Raw genomic sequence first — 13,770 nt, forward strand, 5'->3', positions numbered from 1 at the left:
TTCCATAGAGGATGAAACAGAAAAGCACATAGGTAATGATTCTTGATCATTAAGTTGAAAAGAATTCCTGACAGCTGGGTCGTGAAGCCTTTGCTATCATCTCTAGAACCAGACAGCTTCATTAGTACATGAATATCTATTGACGATATTTCACATTTGTATCGGACCACAAACCCCTGAGAGTGTTTCGAACATGGATGTAGATCTGGAAGAAAAGGCTAAAACCTGTTCCATTTGTCAACAGAGTCGCCCAGTCCCTCCTGAGACAACGCTGTGTCCTTTGGAATGGTAAGAGAGACGGTGGAATCGTCTCCACCTAGGTTACGCATACGCAGGACCCTTCCTAGGGACGATGTTTCGGCGTGCATAGTTACCCACTCTGAGTAGTCGGAGGTGTTTCCAGTGAACAATTCAACACCAACAGTCACTGCAGAATGTCTGGACAGATGTGATATTTACCTGTCCTAGGCCTGAACCCTAGGTAAAGCAGGCCATGCCAATGGTCGTCCGTCCACCTGATTCTGAGCAGACTTCAAAACCAATTGTCACATCATTGTCTGATCGACACATCCATACTACATGCATGTGTCCTTGTGATGATTCCAGGGAAGAGTAGATCCCCGGTGGATGCCTGTCTCCATGTGGGGATTCCAGAGCAAAGTTGGTCCCCACTATTCTGTGCATGTCTTCCCGTTGGGATTCCAGGTCAGAGTAGGTCCCCACCACCCCATGTTTGTCTCCCTTAGGGAATTCCAAGGCAAAGTAGGACCACCTAAAGTGTTATTTTATAACTGCTTCCTTCAATATTTGCATCGCTCATTCAACACTTCATCTGAATGCATTACTTTTCTCAGTACATTTTCTAAATTTTAAAACCTTTGTAACCAATTATCTTATCTTTTATCAATGGAAAATTATAACCATCGTTCCTTGTAATAACTTGAGACTTGCAGGCGAATGTGGCCACCATACAAAGACCACATACCGAACGGTTTTGTTTCTTCTGCCTTGCTGGAGGCCTTGACCGTGTGACTCCTTGTACTATTATTATATATTCCCAGATAATCTCAGCCTAGAAAAGATTTTTACGTCAACTAATAATATCCATAATATCAAATGATAAAGTAAATTCCTTTATCAAGTGCTAAAGATAAGAAACAAAACTCTATGTCTAGAACATAATATGATTATTCTCCATCCGAAAATTCAGCGTGGATAGTATCCCGTGCTGTTACGTTTGGGATATCTGTCCTTCAAACACAGGAGTCCATCAGTGGGTCCACAACACTTTATTTGTGGTATAACAGTTACCGCATGTGCATAATCACGATTGTGGTGATGGGACAGACATGGCCAGGCAGCATATCCGAGGCGTCAGAGGGCCAACCTGCCTAGCCGCTGTCCGAGGGTCAAGTCCCGACTAACCGAAAGTATTCTAATTTTATCTCGTTAAATCACTAACCAGCTGCCACGTATCGAATACGATACCTCTCTCGTCAGCCTGCAGTATCCCGCACCTCATCCACAATGTCAAGCTTCAGTGACCAACCGGCCATTCTCTGGCACTAATTAGGAGCCACTGACCTGCAAATGACTCTGTGCTGTGGGCCATAGTAATAATAGCCCAGCTGGTGTTATAATTTGATTTGGGCAACGATGTGAATATTTATCTATTTATATATTTAACTCAGGGAATATATAGGACATATATATATATATATATATATATATATATATATATATATATATATATATATATATTCCCCGATAAAACCTATACTCTGCCAAACTGCCTACGATAATAGTCCATAACATTTTGTTTGTCATATTAGAATATGGCCTAAGGTATAGAATAAACTGTCTGTAGATAAAGACCCTAGAGAAAAAATATAAAAAGGAATTCGTTCACAATTTATATTGGAAGAAACCAATTTTCTCCTGTCACATCTATAAGCATATTTAGCTGTAACATTTTAGGAGGCCATATGTGTCCCGGTCATCTAAGGCTGCTACACAGATATGTGCCCCGGAGCCACGGCAAAGTGTGGCTCAGATCCCAGATTCAACCTGATTATGATTCCTGATTTGTCAGCACCAAAGTGGTAAAGGTCTGTGGCCTGCATGACTTTCCCACAACACTATGTGCCAGCGTCTGGTGTCCATTCCCTATCTAACTCTTCACTTTGTAATTAGTGCCATGTGTGAAATTGAAGCATTGTAGTTGGGGCTATTGTCACCTGTAATACAGAGAGAAACCTATCAATCCATGAGGCCATACATACAGACACCCGACAAGTTCTTCCGACAGTCAAGACAACATAACATGAACCTTAGTACCTGGCAACACAATATACTGTTTATTATTCATACACACGTTCATGTTTATCAGGATAGTTTTCCTATACGTAGAAGGAATTGTTTACTCACGACCTCTCTTTACCAAGGTCTTTTGTGAAAATCAGGCCCCACTTAGAAATATGTCCTTGCAGTCAATCCTCTAGGCATGCTTCAGATCAGACTCATTGACGACCAAGATCTTCTTCCTGGCAAAGCCCTCGTCCTTGGAGATGTAGAGGATAGCCCCGTTACTGCTGTCATCTTCCAAGAGGCCAACAAGGCCCTCGGCTATGGTCTCCGTCCTGGCAACAGTGGCAGATTGAGCAAACAAGTGAATGCGGGGTTGTCAAGTGAAACTATAGGGTGGTGCAGTTTGATACTGGGTGGTGAAGATAGATAGATAGATATTCTTTATTTCCTCCAATTGAATGAATATTACAATATGCAGATAAGATTATGTTACATGTTTACCATGAATTGGGGGTACATTTACACTTGTGCATAAACATACAAGTTTTTTAGCAGGTATCGCCATTTCCTTATAAAGCGGCTTACATTAATTATTACTTCTGCCCACACGTCTCTTTCTAGTTCCATAATACATTCTATTGGAAATCCACCAACGCAAGAATAACATCATCATGTTTCTCCCAAATCTTAACAAAAACATTTACATCCAGGATATCACATATGGTGTTAAAAAGAAAATTTCGGTCATTCATATTGATGGTGCAGGACATAAACATGTGCTTTACAAAATCATTGGCAACAGTTTTACAATAGCATTCTCTAGAGACAATTTCAGCTGATCCATAGAATACAAGCCTTGCAATATTAGTTAAATGGTCATACTTCTCCAAGGCTAGTTTCCAAAGATAGTGTTCATTACTTGATCTTATTCTAACATATCTTGACAGACTGAGTCTTGAATTAAGATGGACATAAAATACATCATCTCGATGAGATTTAATAGCATCATTCACGGCCTTGGACCAGAATTTCTTATTAATAAATTGACAATTATTGACATAGTTAACAAGTGTATCACTTAGTTTATACTTCTGTACAAGCTGTAGGATATTATATATCGGAGATTTTCTACTCCATACATTGCATGTAAAACTATCTGTACACATAAATTGACCCAGGCGAACTAGAAACATTACTTTAAAAATACAGTTAAACTTTGCATTACATAGCTTTCCTGAGAAGTAGAGTGCTCTTTTATCTATGTAATACTGTAGTGGCATGATGCCGATAGCATCCAATACAACAATACTGGGAGTGCGCCTGTGGAGTCCATGAACTTTTTTTTTACAAAATTGACGTTGTACAACTTCAAGCATTTCATACCCTTCAAGAGGAAGTTTACCCCATAAGCTGCATCCATAGAGGGCACATGATAAGATTACCCTCTCCCAGATACGTGCTGCAGATAAAGGATTCAGACCACCAAAGTACAACCCATTATTATGGTTAGTGTTGAGATACAAGATATACACCTGCATATTTAATAGATTTCATTTGTGTAACATGCATATCGCCAATTGATACATTAGTGGTTTGAACCTTGTTGTTTGGGCATCCAAAGTATAGAACTGCACTCTTGCTTACATTATATTTTAGCTGCCACATATGAGCATAGTTTTGAACGACATCAAGAAGACTTTGCAGGCCTTTATTTGAGATACTCAATAAAGTAGTGCCGTCAGCAAGAAGGATCCCAGGGCATTTACCCCATGGCAGAATTAAGCCAGAATCTGAGTTTTCAAGTTCATATAGCGTGAAAAGCCAGGCGGACATTACTCTACCTTGACCTACGCCTTGATTCACGGGGAATGCATCCGACTTAAATCCTTCAAAGCATACAAATGATTCCATAGAGCTGTAGGAGAGCCTAAATATTCTCCACAGTTTACCCGTTATTCCTATATCATACAGTTTATTAAATAATCCATCAAGCCATACCCGATCAAATGCTTTTTCGTTATCTAAGAATGGACAGTAAACAGGCGACATCCTTTCATTGTAATATGCAATATTTTCTGTTGACGTAAGTACATCCGTTTCAGCACCATAGTGACGTCTAAATCCAAATTGCAAAGGATGGGGAAATTCTATGTTATTATCTACCCACGACTCTATTCTGTTGAGAAGAAGTCTTTCAAAGAGTTTGCTTAATACAGGCGTCATTGTTATTCCCCTATAATTGGCAGGGTCATATTTTGGTTTACAATGGCCTTTGTGTATAGGAAGAATTTGACCTATAGAAAATGATTTTGGAATATATTCAAAGTTAATCATGGCATTGAATAGTAAGGCAATATGATACAGCAGAGATCTACCAGCCTTCTTTATATGCTCATTTACAATACCGTCAGGACCAGGCGACTTTCGAACTTTAAGTCGTTTTACTGCACAATGGATATCCTCTTTAGTGAATGGACAAAGCAATGGCGATCGGGTGTCGTTATCTATATCCTCTATTGTTTCTATATTAGCAACTCGCTCTTTAACATTCTGAGCATGTGCATAGTCACATTTAACATCAGGGCAAGGAGTAGCTAGTGTATGAAAATACAGACCAAACAGATTGCAAATATCCTTTCCCTTGTAACAAGTTTGAGTGCCATAGACAAGCTTTTCAGTATGACCTTTATAGCGTTTGTAACGTTTTGTCGTTTTGTAGAATTCTTTGACATCTACTTCTGCTGCCGCGTATATTTCATTAAATTTATCTTTAGATAACTGGTGCTTTGCATGGCGATGTTTCTTACGGAAGAGACGTTTACTTTCTTTATATTTTGCATAGGCAGCATCGTTTTTGTCTCTAACTTTACTATTAGTAACCCATTGACGGCGTTACTTTCGCATTTCTTTATGTAGATTATTAAGACCATCATCTTCCGTCATCTTCCAAGAGGCCACAAGGCCCTCGGCTATGGTCTCCGTCCTGGCAACAGTGGCAGATTGAGCAAACAAGTGAATGCGGGGTTGTCAAGTGAAACTATAGGGTGGTGCAGTGAAGCTACAGGGTGGTGAAGTGATCATTCAGAGTCGTGAACTGCTGTGTTTAAAAATCGTCATGAAGCTGTCTTTTCAAAGAAAGTAGCTTCTTGACATTACACAAATAATATCTTCCATTAGAAGGGAGGTGTGTGGGGTATGGTTGGAAGTGTAGGTATGAGAGAGACAAAAAGACACTCTGCCATTGTTTTTTTGGGCTGTTTTCACCTGCCGACCCTATAACAATACAAACAACATTTTCTTGTGCTGCATCTGTCACGGGCACGCCTATGTTTATGAATCAGTAGGATTGAGATAAATATTAACGCAGGCACTCCTATGTATGGTGTGTCAGTAGGATGGAGAAAGATCTCCAAATAGGCATCCTATGTGCGATGTAACAGTAGGATTGAGATAGATGCTCAAACAGGCACTTCTGTGTGTGATGTATAAGTAGGAGGGAGATAGATCGTCAAGCTTGTAGCCCAATGTATCGTGTGTGTGCCATTTCCGTGGGGCAGTATAAACTAAGAAAACACCAATAAGCCATCAACATCAAAAGACTCCAAACATCAATCAACCGCGATCAAGGCTATTATATACCCCCTGGGTACCATCAACTCATAAAGAAAACCAAACAGTCATGATCCCTTTGGTTATAATACTGGCATCACCTGTTAGATGTTTACCTCGAATCACCCCCTTTTGTGAACATAACAGGCTTCTCCACGCCAGTGTAACTACATCCCAATCTACTCAACTGTATGAACACTGCCTCATACATGTATATATGCTTGTCAGCCATACCCTGTACATCACTTGCTGGATAACGATGTTGGAGCCTACACCGAAACGTCGCACCTAGCTGTAATAAAGAAGTTGTTCATCGATATGTCTTATCTTTACTTAGTACTTCTAAATGCCTCTCAAAGAACTCATTCTGGAAGTAATGTACTCTCAGGGTACCAACTTACGTCATCCGTCCCATCTGTTGTATATCATCATACTTGTAGTCGAAGTAATTCACGCTCTCTCGCGTGATGTCCATCAGGGGAGTGTCCACTGGCGTCGGACAGATACAAGCGAACCGCAGGCCGAGCTGTTCCCTGTCAGGGATGTCCTGAAGTAGAGCAGTTTATAGCTGCAAGATTGGTGATGCGGCGTTAAGCAATACTCACTCGTGCTTGCTTTTTTACACTTTTCGCGATGGCGAATAAATTTAACAGCACTCATGTAGCTTTAGAACTTTCATCACATATATTACCCTCTACTGTATGGTAAAACGTACTCAATATTACGGTGGCCCATAAGGGACATGGAGTCTGTTTTTCAATATTTTGATATTTCACTAACTGTTATCGTAACCTTTTGCAAATTAACACGATTTGTCATACAAATGTGTGATTAATCATGTATAAAGAAGATATTGAATCGCTGAAAAGTGAAGCGAAAATGTCAAAAGGTAAAATGAAAATGTCAAAAACAAAAGCGAAAAAGTCAAAACGAAAATGAAAATACAGAAAACTATTTCCACCGCGGTGATAATAGTTTTCTGCATTTTATTTTTATTTTTTGACATTTTCGCTTTTGTTTTTGACATTTTCGTTTTTGTTTTTGACATTTTCATTTTACTTTTTCACATTTTCGTTTTTGTTTTTTGACATTTCCATTTTAGTTTTTGACATTTTCGCTTCACATTTCAGCGATTCAATAGCTTCTTGAAAGTACATTTTCCATGTTTTCGGTTGTTTTTATACATGATTTATCACATATTTGTATGACAAATTGTGTTAATTTGCAAAAGGTAATGATAAAAGTAAGTTAAATATTGAAAAGCAGATTCCATGTCCCTTATGGGCCACCGTACTATATCTATATGTAGATTTGGTATAGTATGGGTTAAACATGTCTTTCCCTGAGAACATTTAATTGATCAGTCCATATACAACTTATGACACTCATGGCATGAAATTCAGTGTGTGCAACTATTGGTTCTGGTATAGATATAATAAAGATCAGGTTCAAGTGGGTGAATAAAGTGTGAAGCCTGGCTACCAACCATATGTTTGACAATGAATTTGGATATTACTCGATTCTGATTGGTCAGTCAGAGGTTGTCAAATCACAATAACCCCCTTCTGTTTGAAACAGCCGATTCTGACGGGCGCATCACCGCGGTAGCTAATATTCATAGAAATAGTACCTAGGCATATTTAAATAGTTACATATACAATTTAAGTTACAAAAGTTGCGGTTACTGCAATATTCAAAGGATGTGTGGCAAACCACAAAAGAAATCTATAAAGGGAATGTATTTTAAGTTTTGGGGACAACAGAGACCTTGGAATTTGGCACTTTTCTATGTATGACTGTGACGTCATATCGTTTGCGCCACAATGAGCGACATGACGTCATAATGGTGACGTGAGTTGCAGAACGAAAGCTTTGCAAAGTTTGTTTAGATTTCTTTAGGGGTGCCCACCTCATGTTAGCTTACCAAGTTGCCATGCTTATATGCTTCAATGCTTGTTATATGTTCGAGTGAATTATTACGGTGTAAACAAACTGCTTGAGCATATACACCGCCATATTTTGTTTACAGGCTGTTGTCGGTGAGTCCGTAATTCAGATCGACAACCCACTCAAAACACTGGACTTGACCCAAGCCCCTTCACTCAATATAATACAATACACCAAAGAGTTCGCGTTTTATTCAGTCATGATAGAATTGTGATAAACATACTGTGTTTTCAATGTTGGGCTAGGTTATCTGTACATTTAACCGCGCTAAATTTAACATTTGGAACCTCCGGCTGCGCCTCTGGTTCCAAATTCAATTAGCGGGCCCTACAGTGACACCACAGTATGTTTATCTCCTACATGGCCCAATAGATTACAGCCCGAGGCGTAAAATAATATTCACTTGGGTCTTACCGCCCATGCTCGCGTGTGAGCGACGATGCCGGATTTGGCAGCACAGTAGACGGGATTGGTAAAATACACGTAGATACCTGCAACACACCATTTAACCCTTCGTGAGACTCTGATTGTCATTTATTCCTGGTAACGCACATCTGCAGTTTACTTAGGAGAACTAGATTGTTGACGTGGTGGGTAATTTAACGTACTTTCGATAATATGACGAATGATAAAATATCAAATCAATCTTATATTACGATATATGGATAAATCGATTGCTATTTAATTTATCCATCCCAACTAAATCCATTCTACCGGTCGTTTTCCGTTCAGTCGGAATAGCTTGGTGATGATTTGAGTTTTCTGTAAACGTGTCATCGTCCCGTTAGCTCACCTGAACGAGACGCGGTGTTGATAATTACACCTCCTCTACCCCCTTTATCCTTCCTCATGTGAGCTATGGCTAGGTTCGTCCCGATCACAGTGCCACGCTGTAATTACAACTGTATGATAATACAAGGTTTGGTGGGAATTTGCATAGCGATTGACTGACTCGTTCATTCCGAATATTCTCACTTGTTTATAAGTGATTATTCTAGTTATCACCGGGAAATAACACCTACATCTAACTTTACTCAGTTTACCTCTGACCACAACAAAATGTATATGGTTCAATGCAAAAAATGTAACGTTCTCAGGAAAGTTGCAAAATTCTGCAAAATCATTATTAAGACATTTAGGTAATAACTGAAATGCTCTTATCGACCAATGATTGTATATAATAAACATAGATCACCATTGTACATATTATGTTTTGTTAACCTCAGTATGTTATGTTATGTAGCCTTGAGTGTGAAAAAGGTTCAGTTCAGCTTATACGTTCACACAGCCGACCACGTGACTGACCATCATGATGCTGATCATGGCCTCCCAGCGTCCCTCGTGCATGATGCCGGCGTTGTTCAGCATGATGTCCACACCGCCGAACCGAGCCACCGCCGTCTTGAAAACTTCTGTATCAACAAATAAACAAACATAGATTGAATGTTGACCTGGATTTGAACTTTACCATACTTAAAGCTGAACTTTCTCAATTATTTTCAAAACGTAGTGAAATGTTGTGTATGCTTAGTTATCAATGGGGCACAACAATGTCCGGTTTTCGTGATATTTCACATTTTGGGCATAGCTTGACCTCTTCATGTATGCTCTTATATTCTCTAAACATGTATGTCCTCAGAAACCGTTGAAACAATGAAGATGCAGTCTCACATTGACTTGTTTCCACCAATGGTGACGTCTGAATTTGTTTGAGAGGTTCCCAGTCACAATCGCATTTATGGCTATTACTCGGACGTTTTTGTTCTAAATGTATGGATATTTGTCTTTTGTTTGTTGTGGGATTCAATACACATATGTTGCATGTTTTGTAGCTTGTTTTCTCCAAATGCATATTTAGCTCTGTATTTTACCTGTCTCGTGGATAGAGCGTCTGTCCGGAAAGCGGAACGTCAGGCGTTCCATTCCCGGCCGCGTAAAACCAAAAGACGATAAAAGATGGTAATTGTTGTTGCTCTGCCTGGCGCTCTGCATTAAGGGATAAAACAGGGACTGGTGGGCTCAATATACATCTTTATGGGGTATCCATGAGGTATGGTTATAATACCACACACACACACACACACACATGGTTCAACTCAGTATATATGCAAATCAAGTTGATTATCAACTTTTGTTAGGTGGACGTTTTTGTTGACATTTTAAACTGTTGATTACATTTGCAGTTGAGCTACAGTACTGTTACACTATTTAATGTGAGATTTAAACAGCAAGTTAAATCTGCTTAAACCAAAAAGTCCACATGTGGAGAATGCGTAACGCGGTATTTTGTGTGTTACCGTCAAATCCAATTGGTTAGGTTGTGATTACACACAACGTGTTCCGCTAAATAACAAAACCAAGTTATGTAATGTGTGATAACAAACGGTGATGTAATCAGCTCAGTTGATGAGCTACTGGTGTAAGTTAATGCTGTGTCAGCTGGTGATGGCGTACCGTCTACAACACGCCAATCAGACAATATATACCGATGCATGTTTTTAAATATCGCTTCTGCGATAAGCGTCTCCACATGTAGGTCATGCTTACAGTGACAAGTTTGTCTGGAGAAGACTCGAGTATATACAGATCGCCACGATAGAGATGGGTTGCTGCTGACTGCGGCATAAAACCTAATATCAACTACCGTTATAAATCTTTATAGTAAAAATACATTGTAAGAGAGGTTGAAGATCAGAGCAAATTGATATTCAGTATGCAACATATTTCAACATGACTTCTCTGGCAGAAATCGCGTTGAAATCAAAGATAATAATCAACATTAAGGCGCTGTGAATCATGCATGCACGTGTGTGACTGTTTGTACTTCTATGCACGTGTGTGACTGTTTGTACTTGTATGCACGTGTGTGGCTGTTTGTACTTGTATGCACCTGTTTGTACTTGTATGCACCTGTGTGGCTGTTTGTACTCGTATGCACGTGGGTGACTGTTTGTACTTGTATGCACGTGTGTGGCTGTTTGTACTTGTATGCACCTGTTTGTACTTGTATGCACTTGTGTGGCTGTTTGTACTTGTATGCACGTGTTGTGGCTGTTTGTACTTGTATGCACGTGTGTGACTGTTTGTACTTGTATGCACGTGTATGACTGTTTGTAATTGTATGCACGTGTGTGGCTGTTTGTACTTGTATGCATGTGTGTGACTGTTTGTACTTGTATGCACCTGTGTGGCTGTTTGTACTTGTATGCACGTATATGACTGTTTGTACTTGTATGGACGTATGTGACTGTTTGTACTTGTATGCGCGTGTGTGACTGTTTGTACTTGTATGCACCTGTGTGGATGTTTGTACTTGCATGCACATGTGTGACTGTTTGTACTTGTATGCACTATTGTGGCTGTTCGTACTTGTATGCACGTGTGTGACTGTTTGTACTTGTATGCACGTATGTGACTGTTTGTACTTGTATGCACGTGTGTGACTGTTTGTACTTGTATGCACATGTGTGGCTGTTTGTACTTGTATGCACGTATATGACTGTTTGTACTTGTATGCACGTATGTGACTGTTTGTACTTGTATGCACTTGTGTGGCTGTTTCTACTTGTATGCACATGTGTGGCTGTTTGTACTAGCATGCACGTTTGTGAAGGTTTAAACTTGTATGCACTTGTTTTGCTTTTTGTACTTGCCTAACTTATACAATCTTGCAGTTTAACATGGATACCTAACTCAGGCACATTATACTGACTTTGAGCCGATCAGTCCTTGTTTTATCCCATTAATGCAATGCGCTAGGCAGGGTAGTAACAAGTACCTTCTCTTGACATCTTTAGGTATGACGCGGCCAGGGGATCGAAAAACCGACCTTCCGCTCTCTGGACCTACGCACTTTCCAATAGACGGCGGAGTCAGTCCTAAGTTTTATATGAATAATCACATTCAACTATTCACTCGGAAATGGTGCATATGTACAGCCCGGGCACTGGGTCACGTGACGTTCTTCACCTTCCATGTTGCTGGCACAAGTGACGTCACACTGCATAAACACGACGTCATCTTGGTACTTCTGCTTCAGCTCTGCCTCCAGCTTCTTTCCACCATCTGCGTTGACATCGGTTATACACACCTGAGATAGACCAACATAAATATTGTCAACCATACACAAAGCGACATAATGCGTAATTATAATGCAAAAAGTAGATGTACTTGTCTTTATGGAAATGGGTTTAGACATCGTCAACAAAAAACAATTCCTATCAGGCAGCTATTACGTCGCCTAAGGGAGGGAACAAAGTATGTTTTGGAAATAGAGTCCATTTCCCTTTGCTTCATTCTCGGGGTTGAAACACGATCAAAATACCTTGACACGTGAACAATGTGATCCACAATGTGATGTGTCAGAAAGCATCCCTGTGAACACATCTCGGTGCCCAATCTATGATTCTATATTGGAAGAGAAGAAACCTTTGTCGCCCTCTCGCAGAGGATCTTACTAGTGAGAGCGCGAATGTTGATTTACGCCGGGTCACGGCGGCCTGTAAACATTCGAGCCTGTAACTCATTCACGATCAATGTTAGGCCATCATTATTTTCCCCATGTCAAGCCTAAATCAACCAGCAAGATAATTTATACGAATTTATACTATACATAGCTGAAAAAAGATAAAGCAGACCTGTGTTTTTAATGAATGTGCAACAGAAGTTGTATTTTTTCTATTACATCAGGCCATAAATTTCCACAAAGGTTGAGAAAATTGAGATACGAAAACTTTATAATCATTTAACGTCGGAATAAAAATTCAGGGAGGGCGGGAGATGGGAAACTCAGAAAGAAAATACGGAAAGCCTTACAAGATTAAAGGGTTTTTCATGTCAATGCATGTTTTTACCTTGCAGCCTTTTTCCAACAACGCACGGGCAAATGCTACGCCAATTCCCCCGACACCCCCAGTGAGAAATGCTGTTTTTCCTTTGAGTTGCATAGCTATCTTGGACACTGACGAAGCTTGGACCAACACTGATGATGAACTTGGTCTTGTCCAGAGCTATAGCACAATGTTATAGGGCCCTGTCATGTGACAAAATTGACGTAGGACAACCACATTGCTTGGTCATCGGCACGTGTGGAGGCAATGGGGGTTTAGATTAAACTTTGGTGGAGGGTAACGGCCAACCTGACGTTGCATTTTCTTTCACATTAGCATTGTATAAAGCGTTAATACAGTGGCCTTTAAGAGATATTGAAATGTTTTCGCAATGTCAACGTGTTTTTCGATATATATACGCGTACTACGCGTTTTCTTTCGGAATTCTGTACGTTATTAGACTTTGCCTTAGCAAATAATTAGAAGTAAACTACAAAACTACAGAAGCATTGATAAGCTCCGTAAAGTCAAGTAAAAATCATAATATTGATAAAAGTTCTTGACAACCAAATATGAAACACTGATAAGCGTTTATTGAATCATCTAAAATGCAAATGAGAAACAAACAGTAAATGAAATGAAATCTCAAAATATACAGAAAACAGAAAACTATTTCCACCGTGATGTAATTTATTCTCACTGTGATATATATGTTCTCACCATGGTGAAACTGCAACACATACAAACTGTGCAACGTGACGTTACGTCCCTCCATTTACAGGGTTGAACATGATCTCCCAAGAATTGTGATGCCACCCCATGCCATTACACTACCACTCCCTAACTGACGACGTTGAGTAACGCAAGCGCAGGCTTATCACGTTCTCCTGGACGTCTGTAGACCCTGCACGACCATTAGAGCTGTCCATATGAAACCTGAACTCATATGTGAACAGTATACTGTCAAAGTGTTGTCTTCTAAAACTCAGAAGATTTGACTGAAGTAGTATAGATGATGGGGATTCTGGACCACTTCCACTGGAGCCAGATTTATATACCTATACCACCACTACAGGGG

At 39.8% G+C, this 13,770-nt stretch overlaps 1 protein-coding gene across 3 annotated transcripts; it reads right to left on the minus strand.

Moving 5' to 3' along the window:
* Nucleotides 1–1,899: 1,899 nt before the first annotated feature.
* LOC124136450 (15-hydroxyprostaglandin dehydrogenase [NAD(+)]-like) lies at nt 1,900–12,912 on the minus strand. 3 transcript variants are annotated; one of them, XR_006861358.2, is made up of 8 exons: nt 12,717–12,909; nt 11,833–11,953; nt 9,169–9,275; nt 8,657–8,753; nt 8,278–8,354; nt 6,318–6,463; nt 2,428–2,639; nt 1,900–2,237 (listed from the first exon to the last, which is right to left on the minus strand). XR_006861358.2 is itself a non-coding variant. In XM_046502359.2 (7 exons), exons 1-7 carry the CDS (start codon nt 12,807–12,809, stop codon nt 2,498–2,500), a joined length of 783 nt encoding a protein of 260 aa, XP_046358315.1. In that variant the 5' UTR covers nt 12,810–12,909; the 3' UTR covers nt 2,335–2,497. The 3 variants fall into 3 exon arrangements, 2 of the variants coding, with proteins under 2 accessions (XP_046358315.1, XP_046358317.1); XM_046502359.2 differs by lacking the exon at nt 1,900–2,237 and having other exon boundaries at nt 2,335–2,639; XM_046502361.2 differs by lacking the exons at nt 1,900–2,237; nt 2,428–2,639 and adding an exon at nt 5,185–5,290 and having other exon boundaries at nt 12,717–12,912.
* Between the last annotated feature and the right edge of the window lie 858 nt (nt 12,913–13,770).

The sequence above is a fragment of the Haliotis rufescens genome, unplaced genomic scaffold (assembly GCF_023055435.1).
Source record: "Haliotis rufescens isolate VD_foot unplaced genomic scaffold, xgHalRufe1.0.p SCAF_1, whole genome shotgun sequence".
Taxonomy (NCBI): Eukaryota; Metazoa; Mollusca; class Gastropoda; order Lepetellida; family Haliotidae; genus Haliotis; species Haliotis rufescens.